This window comes from Nanorana parkeri, unplaced genomic scaffold (assembly GCF_000935625.1).
Source record: "Nanorana parkeri isolate BGI_ZX_2015 unplaced genomic scaffold, ASM93562v1 scaffold292, whole genome shotgun sequence".
NCBI classification, from domain to species: domain Eukaryota; kingdom Metazoa; phylum Chordata; class Amphibia; order Anura; family Dicroglossidae; genus Nanorana; species Nanorana parkeri.
This window is the reverse complement of record NW_017306560.1, coordinates 655787-681047: the sequence shown is the minus strand read 5'-3', so window position 1 is coordinate 681047 and position 25261 is coordinate 655787. Positions and strand designations below refer to the sequence as shown.

At 43.3% G+C, this 25261-nt stretch overlaps 1 protein-coding gene across 3 annotated transcripts in view; it reads left to right on the top strand.

Moving 5' to 3' along the window:
• The first annotated feature begins 2270 nt into the window (after nt 1-2270).
• The window catches only part of CHFR (checkpoint with forkhead and ring finger domains), a 43552-nt gene continuing 20561 nt past the window's right edge, over nt 2271-25261 (top strand). Inside the window, exons 1-7 of one of the 3 annotated variants that reach the window (XM_018557623.1) lie at nt 2271-2406; nt 4221-4353; nt 11018-11117; nt 15126-15235; nt 18725-18784; nt 19475-19642; nt 21749-21898. In XM_018557623.1, the coding sequence (XP_018413125.1) occupies nt 4233-4353; nt 11018-11117; nt 15126-15235; nt 18725-18784; nt 19475-19642; nt 21749-21898 (709 nt within the window). In that variant the 5' untranslated portion in view covers nt 2271-2406; nt 4221-4232. Of the gene's footprint in view, nt 2407-4220; nt 4354-11017; nt 11118-15125; nt 15236-18724; nt 18785-19474; nt 19643-21748; nt 21905-25261 lie in introns of all 3 variants that reach the window. The other 2 variants (XM_018557622.1, XM_018557624.1) reach the window with 2 other exon arrangements.

Below are 25261 nucleotides of genomic sequence, written 5' to 3'. Positions count from 1 at the left end.
CCAACTTCACACCCAGTTATGGGGACAACGCATTCAAAACCTGGATATGTTGCAATAAATTCCATGCGAAACACATTGGGGGACATTTATCAATTCTGTCGTATGGCAAACCAGTGCTATACAAGGGCAGTGAGACAATTTAGGAGACAAATGTATTTCAAGTTTCCCACAAGGACAGCACTCCATGCATATTCACTGAATAAAAAATATTTTATGCAAAATATTATAGACACATTAACATTCCTCTAGCATAGACCACCTGCCCCTACCGCATTTCACCAACTTGGGCTTAATCAAGCAAAACCTATGAGTGAAATGCGTTAGTGACTGGTGGTCTATGCTGAAGGTCTCACAATGTGTCCAATATCTTTTGAATAAAAGATTTTCTATTCAGTGAAGATTTGTGGAGTGCTGACCTTGTGGGAAACTTGGAATTTGGAGTGGAGAGGTGCTCAGTACCTGCGGCTGTAACGCTCTCACGGTGGGGAGTCAGTGTGAGAGTAAGAGCTTGCTATAGATGTATTTCAGTGTTACAGCTAGAGTCATAGATTCCTTCCTCAGCTGCTCCAATTATTCTACTGCAATAACATAAAACCTGACCCTAAACACGTCTTAAATATGCTTCTGTTTGAGTGAAATCCGTCACATCTTCAGTAATAAATCTGTTTTAAGGGCTTGTTGACACCTAATCCAGTGCGTTCCAGCAGAGTTAGTGACCCGGAACGCACTGGATCGCATAATGAAAGTCTCCTGCAATTGCACCGGACCGCGGGCATTGCTGTGCCACGCGTGCCGGGAGGCATGGCTGTGGTGCCATTGACTTGAGTGCACCACCACCCCCCCTCCCGCCCCCAGAACACAGGGAGGCTTGCTCTATGCAATCCAGAGCATTGCAGCCACCAACCGTGCTGGAACGCACTGGATTTGGTGTGAACAAGCCCTAAAACCTTGCCAACTGCCACACTTTGCTGCCCAGGAATACAGACGTACAGTTCGGTAAACCTGTTGCAGAGACATTTCTGAAGGACTATTTATATTGCTCATTTTCTTAACTGTCCCCCTAAACACGATCCTGGCTTGCTCTTAGACAGCTCTCTTCAGCCTCACCCCACCCCCCTGCCCCCCCCGCTTAAGCCAGGGCACGGTGCAAGGATTTTTGTGCCCCTCCGCCCCCCATGGCTGCCTATGCACCGCACTTGTAGTTCATTAGCTTTTGTATGTCCATGGAGGAGAGTAGGGATGCACCAATACCATTTTTTCTAGGCTGAGTACTAGTACCAATACTTTTCCTTGAGTACTCGCCGATACCAATTCCTGACACTTTCTTTTTTAGTGTCATGTGACAGTTTTTCTAAGACAATACAGACTAATGATTTTAGGACAGCGGTGGAGCGACCGGAGCCTAGTCACAGATGAAACCTCTGTGCCCCTGGTAGTTCTACCCCTGAAGAATAATACCATCCGCTATAGAGGACTACAAATCCCAGTAATACATTATACAGCAATGAAGAATAATATATGAATTTGCTACATACTCTGTGCTACTGTTCTGCTCCAGGGTGCTGGCCTGATGTCTTGGGTGGTGAGTCGCTGCAGGGGTAGATGTGGCAGATCAGTACAGAGTATAGAGCAGAATTCAGGGCTTGTTCACACCACTTCCAGTGCGTTCTAGCACGATTAGTTGCTGCAACGCACTGGATTGCATCCTGGTCGGCTCCCTGTGTTCTGGGGCGTGGCGGTGCATTTAAGCCAATGGCACCGCAGCCACACACCCCCTCCCGCAGTGCAATCGCCTGGACCAGAAGATGATGATGCGTGGCACATCAATGCATGCATTCTGGTCCAGTGCGATGGCATAAAATAGTGCATGCAGTGCAGGGTTATGATAGGATTTGCCCAGAGTTCTGCTTTAATTTTTTGAATATGCCTTTCCAATCACCATGGAATGTGCACATGTTGATTGTCCAAGTACAGGAAGGGAGTTGTGAAAGTTATGAGGTTCTCTTGTAGTTACACATCCCCATCCTTGGTGTCTCTGACTTCAGTGCTTTTCTGGGGTCACCCTGTTCCAGAACAATCTAAGCCTATACTGTTCCCGAGTCTGGGTCTAGGCTCCAACATGCTCAGTAGCAGCCTGCATTGTCCCCTGCGTACACAGACTCCTGTTCAAATCACCTCACACCACTGCAGGTAGAACTAGGACGACCTACTGGCATTCCCCTCATCAAAGATGGGCTCTCCGTCGCCGCTGTGGCCCCGCCCATTACACCGGGAGAGGGGGGGGGGTTTCCACAGGAGACGCCACGTTCCGAGTAGGCTCCGCCCCCTGAGCAGCTGACGCTGCCTGGCTTGTGTTGTGACAGGGAGGCGGCCGCGGATGAGACGTCGGAGGAGACAGGAGAGCTGGTAATGGTCTCCCGGGTGGGCAGTGACCGGGACAGCCGCATGGCAGGACGCTGCCACCCTGTAGCTAAAGCTGTGACGAAGTGTCAGTGCGGTGCGAGGAGGCAGGAGAGTACAGGCCCAGTGCTGGAGGCTCAGTAATGTACGTGAGCACCTCCTCCTTCCCTGCTAGTGCCAGGGACTAGGCGAGCCCTGTGTTCTGATGAAGTTGTGTCTGTAGCTGCACTCGTACATGACTAGGACATTCTGCTTCTTTATAGTCCTGCTCTTTCTTCCTGTGAGTATATATTGTCCAGATTGTTCTACTTGTTGCCAGCCATGTCTATTTTAGTTTTCAGTGGTTTGCTATTCCCTGATCACTAGGCCTCCTCATTAGGACAGACCGCAGGCCATAATGTCTTGGAGGGATCAGTCTGTTTCCTTTAGTTAAAACTATTCCTGCATCAACCTTGTTTAATAGATGGTGGGCAGACTGGATTTTACAGGCGGGATTTATTGACTCATTACAGGTGTGATTTATACAGCGCTGACTAGTGCTTTACACAGTGCACGTTAATATCAGTCCCTGCCCTCAGGAGCTTACAATCTAAGGTCCTTATCTCACATAGACACATGTTAATTTAGACAGGAGTCAGTGATCCTACCAGCATGGCTTTGCAGTGATGTTTGCTCAGGATCATGTTCCTTTCTGAAAACGACAAAGGTAAATTCGACAACAGTGACTCTTGATAGCTTTCAGATGTTTCCATTGCAGCTAATGTTTTTAATAGGCAGATGTGTGTTTCTGCAGTGCTGTGTCTTTCTTTTGGTACGTTTCTCCTGTGTTTTTTCCTGTGTTTATGTATTGGTTTTTCTTTTCTTCCACAGTTCATCATTTGCACCCCCCAGCCCGAAAGCACAAGTATTCTGCCACCTAGCAGTGCGCATATGAAAAGCATTGCTTGTATTGTGCGCTGCGATTCTAGGTGCAGGGGTTAAATGTTTTTTTCTTTTTTTTTTTTTGTTCTGGGCAGGCTTTATTATTTTAAGCAGGAACCAAACTGTTCACGGCGAAATTTTCCCACATACATAAGAGCATTGCCTTGCTAAACCCTGCACCTCCCCACCGTGGACTCAAATTCCATGGCACCTCATCACCCAATCATACTCCCACATTCGCAGGCAGCTGCCACCAACCCCCACTCTCAGACTGGAATAGCAAAACCTCCGAGAATAAGGCGAAGGACAATAATGTCTTTGCATGTCTGCTGTCTAATGCATCCCTCTTCTTACTAGTAGTAGTCACGGGTGGCAGAAAGCATGGAAGAATAACCTCACAATCCTATCCTTTGTGTCACAGGCGTCTTGTGTTCAGGACTTCCATACTACGCTATATTTGATTTTATTCAGTGCTAATTTTCTCACTGATTACAGGAAACAATGTGGATTTCATGGTAAGGTTCATTGATACCAATTAACTGTAATATAATGAAACAGTACAAGGAACTTCAAAGAATAAAGCAAGGCTGTATTGTGCATTCTACATCATGCCGGAAAGCAGCATCACTGCAGCTAGCCGGGACTCATCCACCAAAACATATTGCCATATTGTTCTTTTGTTGCGGCACTGTTGCTTGCGATGTAAGGGTTAATGCTATTATGCCTGTCTCTAGTACCTTGGATGTCAGCTGGATGGAATAATAGCATGTACTCTAGTCTGAGCCGTTGCTACTGTTGTGTCTGGTTGGTGGGGAGGGGACCTCTCTCTCGTCTCTCTGATGCATAAGTTTGCTTCTCCCTGCCCCCAACTCATTGTGGCTTTTCCCTGATTGTTTCAGATGTGAATTGAGATGGAAGGCTTAGGGGAAAAGAAGCCCTGGGGCAAGCTGAGCCGATTGCTCGGAGCGGAGACAGAGGCAGCTTCTGAGCTTTTCCTGTGCAAGAAGGAATGGACAATTGGAAGAAAGAAAGGTAATTGTGTAACCTATACCATTTCAGGCATGAGAAAAAGGTTATAGATGAATCGTGTGCATACAAACTTTATATAGTCTTTAATATTTGTCTGTTCACATCTCTGGATATTTCCTATTACAAATGTTTTCTCTCTTACTGAACCAGGATTGGCTGCTAATATGCAAACTAGCGGATCTCCTGAACTAGACAACCAGAATAAATAGTTGTCTTTCCCCCTTCCCTGCTGTCAGTGCTGTATCTGTGCTTGACAGCTGGTGTGACATGCAGAGGAGGCATGACCCTCAGTTCTATGAATTCCTCCACATATGTTATGACTGTTTTCCCCATACGCAGTGGGGAATTTATCAAAACTGGAGCAGCTATGCATGGCAGCCAATCAGCTTCTCTCTTCTGTTTGTTCAGTTAAGATTTGGAAATGAAAGAGAGAAGATGATTGGTTGCCATGGGGAACTGCTCCAGATTTGATACATTTCCCTCTGTGTTTTTTACATACAAATGGTTGCCAATTAAAAAAAACCCCATAGGAATTATATTGTTACCACTTGAGATGCAAATAGGGCTTTTTAAAAGACTGATGGTGGCCATTTTGCAGATTGGCTTTTTTATATTCTTAATTCTTCTTTGTTATGGGTCTGTGTGAATCTTTTATTTAACACTCAAGGTGAGTTTTTATTTTATATTTCAAAGACTATTTCCTGAGCTTCTCAAAGCATTTCTAGTATCACTTAAAGTTAACCATGTCCTTCTTTTTGCTAGCCCATTTAACAGTACCTGTGCATAGAGGTGGTTGTAAGCTTTTTATTGCCCCCATCTCATGTCACAGCTGTTTTTTAGCACCTGTGAAAATCTAGACTGGAACTCAAATTTTAGAAGGTTAAGTTGAATTTTACAGTCTGTCTACATATGATCCCTTCTTTCCCGAAGCAAGGATGCTGAAAGTAAGTTGAGTGTATTTTTACACTATGGGGCTGATGTATAAACACTTCACACAGCTTACAGTTGGGTGAATGCTGTGCACATTGCAGTACAGCTGCTAGATTGAGCCAGACCAGCATAGGAATTTCTTGCGCTCCTGCGTTCCATCTAGCAGCTGTAATGCTGTGCGAACAGCATTCGCCCAGATATTCAGCTGTAATCTAGGCATTGCTAGAGTGATAAGAGAGAGCAGCAGCCCCTATGCACGGGTAATGTTAGGTGGAATAGCAGGAGGAATGACACGGTTTACTAAAAGTATATTTTTATTTCACTGACCCCTCGGTGTGTTATGTGCTCCTACTCACGCAGCATAATGAAAAATGTATTTTTATGAATATGTCTTACCTTTTTAGATGTTTTGTTGCAGCAAGCAACATGGCTGAAGCCAGGTTCTTTTCTAAGCGCCTTCACAGTGATCTGTCCGTGTAGAAATAAGACTAAAATTTGAAGATTGTGTTTCTCTCATTGACTTCATTAACATATAATACACAAGCCATTCTTTTAATCCATAATCCTTTTGTTAGGACAGCCAGTGTTCAAATCTACTTTACAAATTATAATGAACAAACCGATTCCTAACATTACAAAGAAGGGGAAGCAAGTAGAAGTTTAAACCCTTAAGAAGCCAAAAAACCCTAAGCCAAGTAAAAGCAATTTAAACTGCAAGAAGCATTATTTATTTATTTTTTAGCTTATGCTGTGGAAATGTGAACATGTAACAAATATAAAATAGGTGTTATCCCATTTTGGCTGCGAATCTGTAGGTTTCGAATCTCAGAACCTGTTACTCCAGGAGGTTTACATCAAGGTTCTGACTTATTTCACCAACCAGGAATCGAATGCTTTCTTTCATTCCTGAGTGACAATACTACACTGCTGGCCCATTTCCACCTTTGCGTAGGTATTTAAAAAAAAAAACAAACATACTTCAGCAATGTACACCAAGTAAACGTGAAGCAGGCATATGCAGTTGCTGTATACGAACACAGAAATGTACTTTTTTTTTTTTTGTTAGCTTTCCTCTTCATATTCTCATGGAAATGACTGCAATTGTGCTTTGCAAGTGATGTGTTTACAAATTGCCTCTCCACCCCCTATTCATTTAGTATTCATATGGCAACCCCCTCCTCGGACAGTGTATTGTGTGCAAAGGCAGAGTTGCTGTTTTACTGATTGTGTTGCAATGAATAACAGGGAGGGTGGAGAGCTGCTTAGAGCCTACTTTATATCCGATCCCGGTGTCAGACTGAGCTTCCTGTGGAGAAAATGTTGAATTTCTAGGCTTCAGGCCTGATAAAAACTTGATTAAAAAAATGAAGAAATCTTGCAATGTGAGTCATGAAAATGTGCACAAATATATATCATCACTGCACCTCTACATTACCACAATAAATGCTAATCATTTACAAAGGTTGAAATGGTCTTTAAAGTATATAACTGGGTAAATTAGGAAATAACCATACACAGTACATCTCTGCAGTGCAACAGAGGTAGTGTTGTCAGCCCAGTACAGAAAGTTAGAGACCTCGGAGAGACAAAACATGGGGACATTGCAGGACTGTGCTGTGTGATGTACTAGAGACTGACACGAGGTAGCAAAGTGCTGTTTATTCCAAGATTGCTGTCTCCACACAAAGACACAGTACAGAACAAGGCATTGGCAAGTCAGTAATAGGGAAAAATCTGTGAGATAACTAGTGACTACCTTATTTTGCGGTCTATAAGACACTCCGGACGATAGGACGCAGGGCTTCTGTGACGGAAATTCTGTCACAGAAGCTGCAGTTAGTGACCGCTGAGACAGGTGGCGCTGTCTCAGTAATCACACAGCGCAGACGAAGAACGGCATTCTCCGTCTGCTCAAGGGGCTCTATGGTGAGCTCCTATGGGGGACAGTGACTGATCACGGTCCCCCAGAGGAAACCACGGCGGGGGGCGGACACAATCGCTCGATTTAATACAAGGGATATAATTAGGTCCCTTGTATTAAACGAGCAGCGGCTCCCACTGTACATTCAGCTCTGCTTGTCAGGAGCAGGGCTGAATGTACAAAAAGAAACTACTCGCCCGACGCCCGAAACTGCATGTCCCGGGCGTCGGGCAATAGGTATTCGCTCCATAAGACGTAGGCACATTTTCCCCCTCCTTTTGGGGGAAAAAAAAGTGCGTCTTATGGAGCGAAAAATACGGTAGTTCTTCCTCCATATGCCTGCCTCATTTCAGACTGTTGTAAGCACCTTTTGTCAGTATGTCAAAAGCTGGTAGGAGGACCCTGGTCATCTGGAATCGAAGAGGTAGCTGGCGGTTCACCAGGGATCCCTTCATGGGAGTTTGGGCTTAACTGCTGGTTACTCCAAGCTCACACAAAAGATTCTTGCAGACACCAAGGAGGTAAGGTACCAGGTAACTAGGAACTGGAGTGAGAGAGGCACGCAGCACCTGGGGACCTGGATGCAGGACTGAGACCTGAGGCCACAGGTGCAGAGGAGGTGCAACAGAGGCTTGAGGCTGTAGGTGCAGATGAGGTTCAGGTTGTGGATGCAGTTGAGCCTGTAGGTGCAATGGGGGCTGAAGCTACAGACACAGTGGAGGTTCTTATTGTGGATGCAGTGAGAACTGCAGAGATTCCAGCTGTAAATAGAGCAGGGACTGCAGGTTCAGCGGAGGCTGAGACTGTGAATGCTGCAGAGGCTGTGGGATCAGTTGAGGTGCAACAGGGGCTGCAAGTGCACTGGAGACTGTGGGTGCAGCGGAGCTTACCAGTAATGCTGAGGCAAATACTGACTGGCTAATGCAGAGGTAAATATTGGCTTCAGTAACTCAGATAAGCAGAGAACTTGCTCAGGCAGAGACTGTATGTACTGATTGAGTTTAAATGGCAGATACAGGCAAAACCCAGAAGTGCCCTTAGCCGCACAGTATAGAGCAGGGGTGCCCATTAGGTAGATCGTGATCTACCAGTAGCTCTCAAAGCTGATGCTGGTAGATCACGAAGGGTGTGAATGGCGGCCACTATTCCATTTTGGTATATTTATTTAGCTGTGCACACATGATAACCTATTAGCCTGAGTCGGCTGAGCCAAGCTCCCTGACACCTTTCTGTTGGATACTGGTGGTTGAAGTGCTATGTATTACATCAAAGAATATTAGTTTACACAGCCTGTTTGCAAAATACAGCAAGGTGAGCCAGGAGAGACAGCCAGGGGAGAGAGCAAGGAGAGACAGCCAAGAGAGTGCAGAGAGACAGCCAGGAGAGAAAACGAGGAATGACAGCCAGTAGAGGGAGCGAGGAGAGACAGCCAGGAGAGCGAGGGAGGGTTTTTTTTCGTTGGTAGATCTCATGTAGCTCGTCATTTGAAAAGTAGATCTTAACAAAAAAAAAATTGTGGGCACCCCTGGTATAGAGGATGCACCAGTGTGTGTTGGGGATGTAACTGTGATAGTGTAGCCATCAATTTTGTTGGACAGCATGGCCTGCATGCATGTAAAGGTGGAGAAAATATAAATAGAGGACAGTGAAATTAAAAAAAAAAAAGAGAAAAAGGAATTCATATACTGACTTACAGATATTAGACCCATCTAGTTACCAAAATATAATGGGGGAGGGGATTTATCAGAGCAATTGCGACAGTCTTAGCCTCTTAGATCTTCCTTTTTTTTCTATTTTTTTTTTTATGTGCAAATCTGTCTTTTAACATGTGCCCCTGTTTTGATCAGAGCTTGCACTACTTTTCCATATGCACGTTTTTTGCAACTGTTTTGCACCTGTTTTCATCTGCACTTGTTCTGGGCTGTATGAAACTGGAGCATCACCTAAGAAAACAATCACAACTTAAGAAGTCCCCGCGACCACTTCTTCAAGAAGCGACAGTTAAGCTTTTTGCCTGGAGTTACGAGTCTTCTTTCCTGGAGTCTATTAAACCTCATTTATCAACAACATTACACTAGTATCCTAAATCTGGTGCAAATATATTCCGTGCAAGTTCAAACACTCGCAATTGCTGTGATAAAGTCCCCCCAATGTGATCTGTTTTCTTGTCACATCTTACCTACCAAACGGAATATAGTAGAAAAAAAGAGAATAATATCTTTCTGGCATAAACTCTATAACAGAAAGGTAGGCCGGTATTGGAGCTGCTTTAGGGGAGTTTATCTGTGTAAAAATATCCCAAACAAGGAAAAAGTCCTTTAGAAACACCAACATTTCTTTATATCCTGCATTAGAAAATAATTACTGTAGTAGTAGATTTACATCAGTTTAAAATTTCCTATAACCAACATCTTGTATTTAAACTGTTATTTTTTTCTGTTTACTTTGTATAGTTATGGTATAGCTTACACATGCATTTCCACTATGTTATTGTTTATTTCTGTAGCCCATCATATTAAGTGTTATATTTAACTGTTAGAATACACAACATCCTGTATTAGTAAATAAGATGTATGAGAATCCTCTTTGTTTTATCTTAGTGACCCAATAGACACACATTTATAAATACAAATGACCAGACTTTGCCATCAGAACTGGCTTTAATGGTATTGAGTAGGTATTTGTTAACTACATTAACTAGGCATGTTCAGTTGAGCAGTGCAAAGGGCACTGATGATATGCAAGGTGCAGTAACCCACAGAAATCAATCACTTTTGGTGTCCTATAACCAAGGCCTGATTGGCTGCTATTGATTACTATACTTTTTTTATCACTGCATTTTGTAATGCCTTATTGAACAAACCTGAGAATCTGAAAAGCTTTTGCATGATTTAAAATCTCTATATAATGAGGATCAGTTAAGGTGCCCATACACTGCACGATTATCGTACGATAATCGTATGCGATCGGTTTTTCATACGATAATCGAGCAGTGTGAACGGAGACGTGCGACCGTTTCTACTGTACGGTCGCACGTCTTCCGTCGAACCAGTATGTTCGAAAACCAGCCGGGAATCGTACGATTCTCGGCTGGTTAGAACGGTGCTCGGAAGACAAATGCCGAACGGGCCGGTGTGCGCACGCGCACACTGCCCGTTCAGCATTGCGGTCACCGGACGCCCGCCCCTCAGGGGGGCGGGCTTGCGATGATCGAGAGTGCGATCTGCCTGTCCAAGATAGGCAGATCGTACGTTTTTTTAAATCCCTGTACAACCATCGCAAGACTAAAGTCTTGCGATGGTTGCAGAGTGTATGGCCACCTTTAGTTGTAGTGTATACGCTTAGCTTGAGGGTGTCTGACTGTGGCAGACCCTAAAACATTAATCAGGTGAAAAGACTTTAGGTAATGTAATCCTACAGAATTGCCACCCAGGCTGGTTGTGTGGAAACATCTGTATGTACTAAAGAATGTGAACAGTTTTTTAGAAAACTGATCCAAAACCAACGACCTCTCATTAGCCACTATCCTTTATATAGTTACGTAGGTTGAAAAAAAACATGTCCATCGAGTTTAACCTATAGAGATATGGGGGGGAACAAAAAGAAAAAGCCTAAACAGAACGCTATGCCCACAATTACCCACTGTTGATCCAGAGGAAGGCAGAAAACCCCTATAAAGCCCCCCTGTTGCTGCTGGCCATGCCTGCTACCCCTTGTTAACACAAGGGATCAGGGATTTAAGGGGAAAGTCATATGCTTTATTGCTAACACTATTCTGTATAATGTGGTAGATCTGATCTGTTTTTGTTCCTACAGGCTGTGACCTGGCATTCCCTGGAAACAAGTTGGTGTCTGGAGAACACTGTAAAATCACAGTGGATGAGAAGTCTGGCCTTGTTTCATTAGAGGACACTAGGTAACTTTGCATACATTGCTTCATGTATATGAAAATGGTTTAGAAGGCTCAGCCAAGGGCAATAAAAACTGGGTATATTTTATAATGAAGTGTACTGTATATGGCTTTCTTGCAATATTGGATTTCATTTTCCAATCCCTAGTAGATAGTTTTTGGGTTACTATAATACTCGTATACAAAACACTTGTTAAAAGCAGAACTCCGGGCATTTTAAAAACCTTTCCTTGCAGTGAGGCTATCCCCACATTGCAAGGGTTAAGTGTTCGTTTTTCTATAGGGGATGGAATCAAGCAGATATGCTCACCTGATCCTGAGGAAAAATGTAGAGCTGTCATGTTCACTCTTCAGGTGCCCATACACCTTACGATTATCGTACGATAATCGTATGCGATCGACTTTTCGTACAACAATCGTAAGGTGTATGGGTAGTGTGCAACTGCCAGTACTGTGCAATCGTACAACTTTTGTCTTTCCTGCATGTTAGAAAACTTCAGTCGAATGTACGATTTTGGCAAGGTTGGTGGCGTTTCCGTACGTCAAAAGTCGTACGACTAACACTGCTCATGCGCAAGCGCAAATACGTGCGGTCGATTACCGCAATATGTCCAGGTGTTTGTTTTTTTTAACTACCGCTGATTGAACCTCGCGATAATCGGGGCATGATGGGGCTGCCGTACGACAATTGTACGACGGTTCGATCATCGGATGAAAAGTTTCGTACGATAATCGTAAGGTGTATGGTTAACTTTCCTGTGTTCTCTCATAAATCATTATTGACATGTGGAGAGTGAGATCGATTCAGTAGTTTGCAAAAGACAACTGGCAGGGCTGACATCATTACTTGCGATTTTCAGTCCAAAACAGCGGACTGAAGAGAACGTTATATATCTTGCAGTGCAGATGAACTCTCTTAAGTTTTAGCTGGTAGGAGGGTAGTGCACAAATCAGTCTTTGTAGCCACATCATATTATTGTATTGTACTGTTGTGTTCTGATACAGTACATTTCCATGTCTTTGTAATTGAGTACTTATTTTAAGCATCTCCTCTGCATGGCTGTCTCCTGGACATTGCAGGCCTGTTGTCTCTCCCTGAGATGATCACTTTGTCAGATTGCCACTAGTGTGGCCATTTGTAAACCATTGAAGCAACAAATAAGACTTTTTTTCTAAGCAATTCTTGGAATATGGGATCTTACTACTCACATATGTGATGGCTACATTGGAGGGTCAGTGGAACAGGCAGGCAGTGGTCCTGGACGCACACACGGTTATGGTGCTGCTGCTGTTTCCCCGGCCTGGCTGATGGGGGGTGAGGGGGTGTACACGGCGCGGAGGTAACGGTACACAAGGCACAGCCTCCTCTGATCTCTCTTGCTTGGTCGCAAGGAGCTATGTGAAAGATCTTAAAAAGGAGCAGGACTGCGGGCGGCCCAGTTCCTGTCAGGCCACAGACTGGTCCTCGGTGCTGTCAGTCCACAACAAAAAAACAGAAGATAAAGTTAAGGGCATTTTTGGAAGATCAACCGGTATTTTTTAAACTTGCAGGGTCTTTGAAGGGATAAAACTTGGGGAAATGTGCACGCATTAGAGAGATGTACTGCATGTTTTTATTTTTCCCTTACTGTATGTGGCTGCAACATATTGCACCCAGACATGGACAAGAGGTTCAGGTGTTGTTTATCCCAAGTATTAAAATAGGGAAGATGCTAGGTCTAAATGTCTTTAACCGTGGAATGATCTTTGGTGCCAGATGTAGAAGTTGCACAAAAAAAAAAGTCAGCAGCAGTTCTGTAGTCAGAAACACCTATTTAGGAGAAATGAAGTCGGCAACAGCTAAAATAACCACTGTTTATAAAAGTTGTGTGCAGAAGGGCAATCCTAATGCACAACATGTAGAACCTTAAAAAAAACAGAAGTGGGCAATGCGGTGGTTAAGTGAATCTAGAACTCTTCCCTTTTAAGGATAGAAGTCCTTGGTTAGACTGTCAGATGTACCCATGCAATTGGCTATTAGGCCCGGGCACTGTCACAAGGCAGCAGGTCACATGTTCCTACCTGGAAATTCTGGATATTCTTGCTTGCTACAGAGGAGCAACATCAATGTTCTGTTTGGGGTTTTTTTGTTTGTTTGTTTTGTTTTTTAATGTAACATAGCAGAATTGAAAGTCAAAGTTCGCTGTTTACTTTTGGACGCCTTTGTCCCTCTGTAGCAGGAATGCAAATTTGGGAGTTAATCATTTCAGGATCGCAGTCATCACTGACAGTTGGCAGTTCCACCATTTAAAAGAGAAGTATGGGGTAAGTGTTTTTCCCCATAGTTCTCTTCAGGGTCACCAGAAGACATATACTAAGCTCCTCTCGTGATCCAAAGCTCAGTTTATAGCGGGCAATTGCCCATGATATACTGAGAGCACCGCAACAAGGACGGATCCCAACAGTACTGTCATGATACACCAGCTGCGTAGGTGACAGCGGGCTCTGCCCACCCCTCCCCCCATTCGTTCCTCCACTCAGCACTGGCGGTTCAGAGAGGGGAGGGGGGAATCCCTGCGCGGAGCAGTGACTGCCAGTCACCGCTCACTGCAGGGAGACGATTGGGAAGTGAGCAGATTTGCTACATATTTCTACTCATTTACAGTTCAATAGAACCGACCTGTGACAGCTTCTTTGTCACAGGTCGGCTCTAACTATGAGAATAAGTGGAAATCACTCACCTCATAGTTCTCCTTTAAACCCTGTTGGAGCCCTGCATTGCTGCTGAAACCGGGTGCAGTTTTAGTGGCACTGGCATAAACAAGTGCAGTCCCAACACCTTTTCTAAAACAACATCTGGGACTCAACTTTTTAAAAGAATAACACTAAAGCTGGCCGCACACCTATAGATTTTCTGCAGATTTTCTATGTTCAGATGGACAAAGTGCATCAGATTCCTCCATCTATGCTAAACTGTGTGGATGGAGGAATCTCCTGCTGGGCCAAGCTTCAGTATCTTGCTAGTCGGTCCAGCTGGCTCTCAAAATACCTGAACAATGCCTGTATCCAATCAGATTGTTCAGGTATTTTGAGAGCCAGCTGGACCGACTAGCAAGATACTGAAGCTTGGCCCAGCAGGAGATTCCTCCATCCACACAGTTTAGCATAGATGGAGGAATCTGATGCACTTTGTCCATCTGAACATAGAAAATCTGCAGAAAATCGATAGGTGTATGGCCAGCTTTAGACTCTCTCCTTTAAGTCAATGTAAAGAACTGAAAAACATTTGGCTGGCCTTGAGGACTGGAATTCATCATCTTAAAGCAGCATGATCATCACCCCCAAAAAATCTTCCCTACAAAAGAAGTGTTATGCTTACTTCTCTGGCAGCCTGTCTCCTATCTTTGCTGCATTGAAGCTCTGCTAGAAGTGACGAATGCTGAAGATTCTAAGAGTGTGGGATACCTGTTTTCCATACAGTTTGCGTTGTTTCGATCCTCTGGCCCCTACATCACTATAGGAAAGAGCAGTGGTATGAGGGACACAGGCATCTCACACACACACACGCCTCCTATAGTGAGGGATATGACAGAGGCTGTAGTGCTTCATTGGAGCGTAGACAGGAGACACAGGCCCCTGAAGTGGTAAGTATGATACTTCTTCTTTTGCAAGGAACTGTGCTTTAAGATAATTTTGGGTGATGACCATGTTGTTTTAAACTAACAGATGGTTATGACCTCAATAAGGGTTGTGTACAAGTAATGCTAACTTTAGAACTCTGAAACTAGCTAATTTTTTTGCCATAACTTGCCATCCTTCTCATCAGCAGTCTCAGACCAAGTATGCCTGTGTTAGAAAAGGCAAACCTAAAGCCATAAACTAAGTGCAGAATCTAAATGTAACTATATTTCTCTTTGATTAGCAGTATGGAAAGTTGTTAATTTTAGTTGTGTATGAATAGACTACAAATACTGTTGTGTGTTTGCAGTGATTACAGTTTTCATGTTACTCTGTTTTTTATGTACTTTCCTGCAGCACAAATGGCACTGTGATCAACCAGCAGAAGGTGGTAAAGAAACAGACATATCCCTTAAAGAATGGTGATATTATCTACCTTGTTTATAAGAAAAATGAGCCAGAACAAAGTAAGTTACAAATGTTTTTCATGTTAAAAAATAAAACTACAATTATGATAGCTTTGACTCAATTTGCCCGTAGCATCTCCCTCCGCCCAGTACACCCGTTTAGAAAAAAACAATTTACGTTGGGATTTCTGCTTAAGTAGGTTCTCCAGGTGCGCCCGTGCCTCCCTCCAGGCCCGGAGAGTACCCCCAGAAGGGTCCCCCACATACACCTCCTCACTCTCCGCCACCGACTGACGTGCCTCCATCTCAGCCCTTCTAGAGGAGGATTTGATGGAGCTAATGCTCTTGATAAACAGGCCTCTCAGGTAGGCCTTCAAGGTGTCCCACACCACCCCAGGAGGGGCAGAAGGTACGTTGATTGACAGGAAGAAGCAAATGTCCTTCTCCAGCAGTGCTCTGTCGGACATCAAAGACAGCCAGAAGGGGTGTAGCCGCCAGTTGACTGAAAAGGGATGCCGGCCCGTGGATAGGCCCAGGAGAAGCATGGAATGGTCAGATAAGCATCTAGGCTGAATCTCCGCTGATCTGACAAATGGGAGCATTTCGGATGTGCCCAGAGCATAATCGATCCGAGATAGCGTATTGTGTGTGCTGGAGCAACATGTATACTGATATTCTAGAGGGTGGAGCATCCGCCAAAGATCTAAAAGACCCAGTTCGGAGCATATTTTCTTAAAGGGAGTGATAAGCGGAGATTCAGCAGAGCCTGCTCTAGGAAACCTGTCCTTTATAAGGGTCCATGCAATTATTGAAGTCCCCAACGGCAATAACAGGAATAGGAAGCTTATCAGTTAGGAATTTGGCGAAATCCTTAAGAGCACCGCTGGAGAATGGCGGAGGGATATAAAAGTTAGCAAGAATACATTCAATTCGTTGCCCTTCTCCCTGCAGTGCTGCTGCATCGTGTGAGGCGCTCCGTGCGGGCCGCCGCCATCTTGCGGCCCAGGTCCCGTTTTTTGATTGTCCTTTTTTTTGGACATGGCGGACGCGGGCAGTGACCGGAGCGCAGGCGGGTGGATCGGGCAGAAGGCAGGAGTGTGCCGATTGAAGGAGAGGAAGGTAGGGGCCAATAGACAGGGTGTCCCAGGATCTATTGCAGGATATACGGCGGGAGCTCTCCTATACACGTCTGCCTACATGAAGCCGCTGGCCACGCCCCCGATAGCTATGACTTTAGTGATAATTTCAAAAAGGTCCTGTAGCTCTAGACTCCCTAAAATTCTATGGTGGCTATTCAAATAATGTATCACTACTTCTTTCTGCTGCTGCACCTTCATACTACTTACTTATTTTATTTTGGTTTTGTTTTCTTTTAACCTTTAGTAAAAGTACAATTAAAAAATCTATGGCAGGTCTCCGAAATGGCATGGCCTAAAATGTAATCAAGTTAATACTTCTGATGTTGAGTACCTGGTAGTGACTGCAAATACATGCTTTAAAGCTGAACTTTGGGCTAAACAAAATATTTTCTAAATGCAAGAGGCACACATATTCTTACTGGAATGGAGGAGAAGATCGTAAGCAGTTTGTGATCACTCAGTTCTCGATCTATAGAGCCGGCATGTGACAGCTTTAGTGTCACACATCAGCTTTACCTATTGGGATGAGTGTATTTCACCCATTCCATATTTCTCCTTTTAGATAAACTTTTTTTCCCCCCATAGTTCAGCTTTAATGCTTATATCAATTTTTTGTCTCTGTGGAGCTCCTGCATCCTTAGCTTTGGCTGTGCATAGGTCCTTGACTTTTGGTCAAGTATACACTAGCCCCGCTACTCCTGGTACCAAGCCCAAGGGGTATGAGTACTATGTTGCCCAGGAGTTTAAACCTTCAGCCGGGGTCTGTGATCAGAGCACACTGTAACCCATTTGAAAAAGGAAAACAGATACCGTATTTGCCGGCGTATAAGGCGACTGGGTGTATAAGACGACCCCCTAATTTTCCACTTAAAACATAGGTTTTCGGCTATACTCATCATATAAGACTACCCCACTTCCGAGGCAACACCATTTAAAAATATCATGGATGGATGTGCGGTAGCTTCAGCTACATACGGTATACCGTGCTGAGCCAATCATGGCGAACAATGTATTCTATTAATGAATACAAAGCTTGCTTGGATTGGCAGAGGTTGTGTACATCGCTCACCGTGATTGGCTCAGCTACTGTATGTACCCGAAGCTACTGTACATACAGTATTGCCACACATCCAGCGGGCTGACAGATTAGGGATGTTTGTTTTGGGCCACCTTGGCCTAAACGAACTAAAGGTATACATTGTATACCCTGCGTATAAGACGACCCCCAATTTTCGGGGGATGTTTTTAGTCATAAAAAGTAGTCTTATACAGCCAATACAGTACTTTCAAAGTGCAGGTCTACAGGTACTAAGAACTAACCTGTAAAGAGAACAGCCTTATGCGTACCTGTCCATTGGCCGATTTGCTTACAAACTTCACATTGTAGCAGTGCTACTGGCACTGACCTGATTCAACACTGCCAGGCGTGTGAAATAACATATCCTTCTCTGGCTATTGTGGTTCCTCCCAATGACCCCTACACCGCTATTGTGTCTAGGGGTCTGCAGGACGGCCCACTGTTTGACTAGTTTGAAGAGCCAAATTAAATTGGTGCAGTGGGCACTTATGGATACTTACTGTATGTGTCTTTCTTACAGGTTAGTTCTTTTGTGATTTTGTAGACCCCCTGACAGCTGCTACAGGGTGCAAATGGGAAAATGTTGCATTTAAAGCCCCCCCTCTGGACAAAATGTATTGCCCCCTTTTATCTCCTCTAACCCATTCAGAGGTTGTTTTTTATTTATTTATTTTCATATTCTATTTTGTGAAGCATTTTATACTTGCCTAAGTCTGGGTTCCTCGCTGACACAATTTCCTGGAATGGAGAAGCGGTAATCCAGCACAGGTTCCCACACGCTGATGTCATTGCCTACATAATTGCTTCTGAATCCTGAGAGGAAACCGACACTGGACAGCCAATAGGAAGTGTCCACATCACGCAAGCAGTGATGTGGACAACTTAACAAAGGAGCAGGCATCATCCTGCATACTGGTGCACATGCTTTGTGATCATATAATCACTTATTCAGTGGCTGGCTTTAAATGAATCTGTGGCCAGGGTATGGATATTCAATTATTTACATATTTTTAACAAGCCATCTCTGACCTGTTTAGCTGCAGGCTACCTTAACAAGCTACTGCTTGTTAAGAACACTATAGTGTTCTTTGCCTGGCCACAGGTTCACTTTAAAATGTAAACTGTTTTATCGCTTTGTAATCAGTATAAAAAAAACGTTTTTTTGGAAAACCAGAATTATCTGACAAGAAGGAAGCAGACTGCCAGCATAGCAGATGTCAAACTTTTAACATTTTGTATCACAAACGCTCTCACCTATGACCATAGCATACAATATTTTGTTTCCAATGTAAAATGAACTAGTTGTTTGTTAATCTAGTTGTTTGTTTACAGATGTTGCATATCTGTACAAGTCCTTGAGTTCAGCACAAGACAATATACAAGAACCAGAAGGTATGTTAGCTGGACTGCAGATGGTTGTCTCCTTCAGGTTGTAGCAGCCCATATGTGCGAAAATTCATTTTCTCTTCCGTTCATTGAAGAACACAGGAAGAGATTGTAGATCATGTACCCATGTACCGTAGGATTCTTTGGTGGTTTGCGGATCTCAAACAGCCGAATAATCCTACGGTGCATGATCTACGATCTGTTCCTGTGTCCTTCAATGAACGCAGAGAAAAGGATTTTACAGGAGTATAAAAATTCTATTTTTCTATATTATAAATATGGATTTTTAGAAGTTTTTTTCTTTGGAATTTGCAATCTCTTGTTTGAATAGGCTCTCCCATGTAGTGATAAAGAGGAGTCTCTGCCTCCTTCAGCCCTGCTGTAAAAATAAAAACTAGGCCCTTATCCAGTTGCGTTGTACAATATTGAGCAGGCTGGAGCCCAGCCAGTGCTTTCCATGCACATTTTCAGTTTTTTTGGCAAACCAGTGTTAAGCTAATGTCTGCCTGGTAGATTCTCACACAAATGTTTATTTTAATTTGTCCGTATTATTTCCCAATGTAATTATGAAGGTGACAGTGATGGTGGCCATACACCCGACCAACCATTGCTACTGTCAGTTTCCTTATGTGTTAAAGACTAGCCCATACATTTCAAATTAACGTGCTGGTTTTGTACACCCCTATCTATTTTTAGATACCTCAGGGATCGGCGAGGAGACGCAGGTTTTGTCTCCACTTCAAGATTCTTCCTTTACCTCTGAGGAACCTCAGCCTTCCACTTCCACGTCCAGCCTCTTTAACACACGCACTACCTCTGCTAAAGAGCCAGATTCTTCCTTGAAAGTTGGGTCATCCATTGATGGTGAGAGCATTGCAGTCCAAAACAAATTTTTCTGTAACTTGTACTTTGGGCATTGCTCTGTTGTATTTTTACTACTAATATATTTCATATGACATTTCAAAACCAAAGATGTTAATAAGCTCTGGTGTCCAATCTGCAGTCCATTGGCATTTATTTTGCAGACCTCAGAGCCCATGCAGATGGTCTGTGTTTTCCTTTTCTAGGTGCTTAGACCAGTAAAGGAAAATATTTTAGACTGGCTTCTGGCAGTTTAATGCTCTTACACTATCTTACTTTTTCTGTGCTGTCCATCCCTTTTCTATTTTTTTTTCTTATTATTTTTCTGTTTGGCTTTTTTTTTTGCTTGGATCTTCTATAATGGATTCTCCTGAGTGAAATATCAAATGTGGCACAAGTAGGTTTAAGGGGGCTGTAAAAAGCACAAGTGTGAAAACATTGATTTGTAATCAAACAGTAATAGCTAGCAGTCTCATATAATGTGTCTCTGATCTATGACTGTCTAATGAAAAGTGCCCCCAGTTTATGACCATCTTTTGTAATCGTATTTGTAATCGTAATCAAACAGTAATAGCTAGCAGTCTCATATAATGTGTCTCTGATCTATGACTGTCTAATGAAAAGTGCCCCCAGTTTTTGCCATCTTCTGAAGCATGTCCCAATTCTTCAACAACTCCTACATCATGTCTTCTCCTGTGGCATGGCTGCAGTCTGTCTGCTTTCTGCAGCATTACATTTACTGAAAATTGAGGGGGACTTATGGTGTCATCATGGGCTGCACTAGAGACTTCCTTTTTCATAATAGTTGACTACCACTGATATAAAGAGTAATTCCTTAAAGACAAATTCCAGGAACTTACATTTGCATTTAAAATACCCTGTAATATAAACACTGCACAGTACAGGTGAAATTTCAGACAAACAAGCAGCCACAGTTTGAGAAAACAGTTTCAGAGTTTCCTTGGATCTTAGTCTCTTAAAGCAGAGTGACAAAATCCAGCTATTCCTCCTCTGTATTTTATAGCTGGGCAGGTCTGACAAGGGCAAAAAAAAAAGTCTGAAACACGTTCTATGTGAATGTGCTGTGCTTTACCCCATCCACTTCTGGTGATTTGCCTGGAAAGGGATCAGTTAAACAGCACAAACAGAGATGGCAAAGTTGACAGGGGTGCTATATTTACTGTCTGGTCATACGTCTGTCATGTACATGTATATTACACTAAACTCAGGAGTTAAATCTTAGAAATTACCAACAACAATGTCTCTTATTTGTGTATCACTGAATTCTTCTTGACACTGTCCTTCCTTCTGGAGGGTGGCTTTTGTTCCCCATGGTCCCTGTGTGTGTTGTAAAGCAGTGGTCCCCAACCCCCGGGCCGCGGACCAGTACCGGACCGTGGATCAAATGGTACCGGGCCGCGCAGTACTTTACAACACACACAGGGACCATGGGGAACAAAAGTAGTCACCCTGCAGAAGGAAGGACAGTGGTAGCATGAATTCAGAGACGATTTGAGGCTCTACAGCTGAGTGATACACAAATAAAATACATTTTTGTTACTAGGTAGGGTACATAAACACATTTTTAAGATATAGGGTCACTTTAAACCTGTCCATAGGTGCATACGACTGGCTACTTAGCAGTTTGGCCATTGGTTAAGATACAGTTTGCAGAAAATGATCACACTAGTAAGTACACATTGTAAGATTTTTCACAAGATTTCCTAGTTTTTCTAAATTACAGTTCTGCTGTGGACATACAGCAGATTGATTACAGTAGATTGGGTGAGATTCAGACATACGAGTTCACTGATCAAGCAAACTTCCCTATAAACCTACACTGGACAGCTTTAGATATTTGTGAATCAGTCATTGGTTTATTTCTAGAAATTACCTTTCTGACTTTTTTCATGAAAGATTTAGTAGACTGGTTATGTAAGCAAAAGATAAATTTTTACCTTGGAATTTTTCACTCTTCACCTATGAATTTACTGGTATTTTACATAAAAGCATCTTTTCCATAAGGTATATGATGTATGTAAAACTGTCTTTATTACCACATGCTAATATATCATTCGCTGTCAAACTATTCACTTTATGGTATGTTAGACAATGCCTGTGCTGTGACAAGAATGAAGAGTCAACCTGAGCAGCAATCCAGTTCAGGACTTGATGGGCAGAACATACACACAGCAAGGGCCTCTTCTCCTGCGAGAGATACAGAGCAAGATGGTCAGCCTCCTCCTAAAAAGAAGCTGAAATCTGGTTAGTTTACACTGTATTACTGGCTTCCTCAGGGACCACACATGGAAAATATTCAAAGTGGTTAAAAATAAAATGCATTTCGAGGTTAACATTTTACTCGCATCTATGACGGTGTTTGTAAAATATGACTGAAAAGTTCTGTAAGTTGGTCTTTTGTGAGTGGTAATAGTAGTGGTTGTGCAGGCAGATGATGTTATCCCATAAGTGACTGCATTGCCTTTCTTACCATGAGGAAAACTAAGTGTTATGTCTCGAGTTTTGTTCCCTCTTTGCAGTGTGTTCTACAACTGTCCTGCTAGTATACACACTGAAGTTGATTTACTAAAGGAGTAGGGGCTATTCACTTTGCAATGTGAATGCTGGTGCATGAGATGAACCTCTATGTACTTTGAATAACGAACTATGTGCAAAGAATATATATTTAAAAAAAAAAAAGTAGGATTTTTGTTAGCACACAATTGGTTGACACAGCTTCACTTTATTTACTAAGCTTGGTGTACATTCACTGCGTGAAAAGCTTCTACCGCTTTCTGAAATCAATGCCATCAAACTAGACCCTGTCCCACTCTAACATCCATACTATCAAAAATCCAGCCATGATGGTTATTATCAGCACAGGGTGTAGTGTTTGAAATGCTGACACAGTACTTTTCATAGGAACATGTGGCTGTCTGAGGGTTAGTTGCTACTACATACATGCTTCTGCAGAAAAATGAGTGCTCAGAAAAGTTCACCCAGCACATCCAATAATATTTTATGATGTTCAATATTGCTAGAATGCTGTATAGGTTTTCATATTTTTTTCAGCTCTGATTTCTTTAAAATGAATATCCTGCCTAAACTGATGTTGGCACCAAATGTTTTTGGATGAAGGTCTGCTGAAGATGAGCTGTTTGTTCTAAAAGGAGAAATCCAGTTCTTTTACCACTTGCAGTCCGGAGCATTTTCTTACTATTTGCGCACACATGATAAAATATACATTTGTTGCTAGAAAACAGCTTTAGACCCCCGAACAATGATATATGTTCTGAAAGCAGAGGCCCTGTAGAATAAAAAAAAATGCTAGTTGCAATTTTTTATGTCGCACGGTTTTTGCGCAAGTGTTTATCAAACCAGTATTTTTAGGAAAAAATAAACTAAATTAAAATTTAGTGCACAGAAACATAATACCCAATTTTTTGGTAAAATATAAAAGACTGGTTCACGCCAGGTAAATAGATACCAAACATGTCAAACCTTAAAATTGCATCCGCACGTGAAGCCGCAAAAAAGGTCAATACCTCAAATTTCCCATAGGGAACACTTTAAACGCTTTTACCTTTTTAGTTTAGTGTTATCAGTGAATGATGGCCCTAGAATTACTGCTCTCACTCCGACTTTTGCGGCGATATCTAAAATGTGTAGCGCAATTGTCGTTTTCGCACGTAGACGCACCAAAGCGTGTTTGCGTGTGTATGTGCGTGCACGTGGGGGGCGGGTCACTTAAAGGAGAACTATGAGATGAGTGATTTCCACTCACTTCATAGTTCTAAGCCGACCTGTGACAATGAGACTGTCACAGGTCGGCTCAGTAGATCGGGAGGTGAGGGAACACATACCGGGTTCCCTCACCTCTCGATCCTGTCACGGCTCTCTGCCATGACAGGGGGAGGGGCTGGATTCCCCTCTCCCCGCTCCGATCTGCCAGCGCTGACTGGCGGAAAGGGAGGGGGCGGGTACAGCTGGCTCTGCCTCTAGGTAGGCAGAGCCAGCTGTCACTCACGCAGCTGGGCGGATCCCGTCATCTACGTCGGGATCCGCTCCGTAGCTCACGGTATACTGAGCTTAGGGTAACGGGAGGACGCTAGTTTGTGTCCTCCCGTTACCCTAAGGAGAACTATGGGGAAAAACACTGACCCCATAGTTCTCCTTTAATAACATTTTCTAAAATTTTTCTTATGTGACTTCATTTTGTTTACATTTTTGAAACACTTTTTTGTTTTTTACACTAACCCTATTGCTATCACAAGCACCCCATGTAATAGCAGATAGGGTGTGACAGGTCCTCTTTATGGAGACATCAGGGGTCTTTTAGACCCCTAATGTCACCTAGGGACCCCAAAGAAGCTGAGGAATCAGAGATCTGCTTCCCCAGCTTCTTCTCCTGGCTCTAAGAGCCAGAGACTGTAAGAGTGACACTGGAAGTGATGTAATACACATCACTTCCGGGTCCAGTGATCAGAGGAGAGATGAGCGGCTGGAAGCTGCTGAATCTCTCTCCGAGCATTGCGGTGAGACCCGCCGGGCCCCGTACGGGGACAGCGGTGCCCAAGGAAACCAACGGTGGTGGTGGGAGGGTACAAACAATCCGGCGGCTGTACAGACGCTGGATCGCTTGTACATTAACGGCAATCACCTGCTGTTAAATGCGGTACCAAGAACACGGCTGCTGCAGCAACCGTGTTCTTGTTTTAACCACTTTAACGGGCCGCTGTCTATAGACATATTGCGGCCTGGAAGTGGTTAAAAAATTTTTTTGCAAAATTAAATAACTGCTTTAGCTATTTTGTAATGTTATACTCTGAAAATCTGCCTTGCCATTTTAAACTCCTGCCAGCCATGAATTTTGTAAAAATAAAATTAAATTTTTCTTCATTGTAACCATGGTTACAGTATTCCATTTGTAGGCAGGATTTTCAACATCCTTGTCATTATGCTTCTGTTATCAGTATATTGCCTCTCCCAGAAATCTTTACATAGCTCGATGTCAAGTTGCAGCCAGCGAGTTGTGAGAAATGCACCACCCTAGCAAAGTACTTAGGTTTACTGTAGGTAGGTGCATGTCTAAAGGTGCCCATACACTTTACAACCCTCGCAAGACTTTTGTCTTGCGAGGGTTGTAAAGTACTTACAAAAACGTACGCTCTGCCCATCTTGGACAGGCAGATCGTACCTGCGATCATCGCAAGCACACACCCCCCGACGGGCGGGCTCCCGATGACTGCAATGCTGAACGGGCAGTGTGCGCATGTGCACACCGGCCCGTTCGGCAGTGATCTCTCGATCATGTTAAAAACCAGCCGAAAATCGTACGAGTATCGTGCAGTGTATGGGTATCTTATAGGGATGGCTCTACAGTTCTACCGTTTTATCACAACTCTGAGCCTGATCATGTAATTTATAGTAAAGGCAGAACCTCGCAGATAATACTTATTTTGAAAGATGTAAGCAAACACACTGCAATGCATTATCTACAAAGCAGGTTAAGATCGGTCTTAAAGTTTACAAAAAATGTATATAGTTTACATGAAATTTACTTTTATTCTCTTCAAAACTGGAATTTCACTTTATGGGTAGAGAGTGCTTATATATATTTTC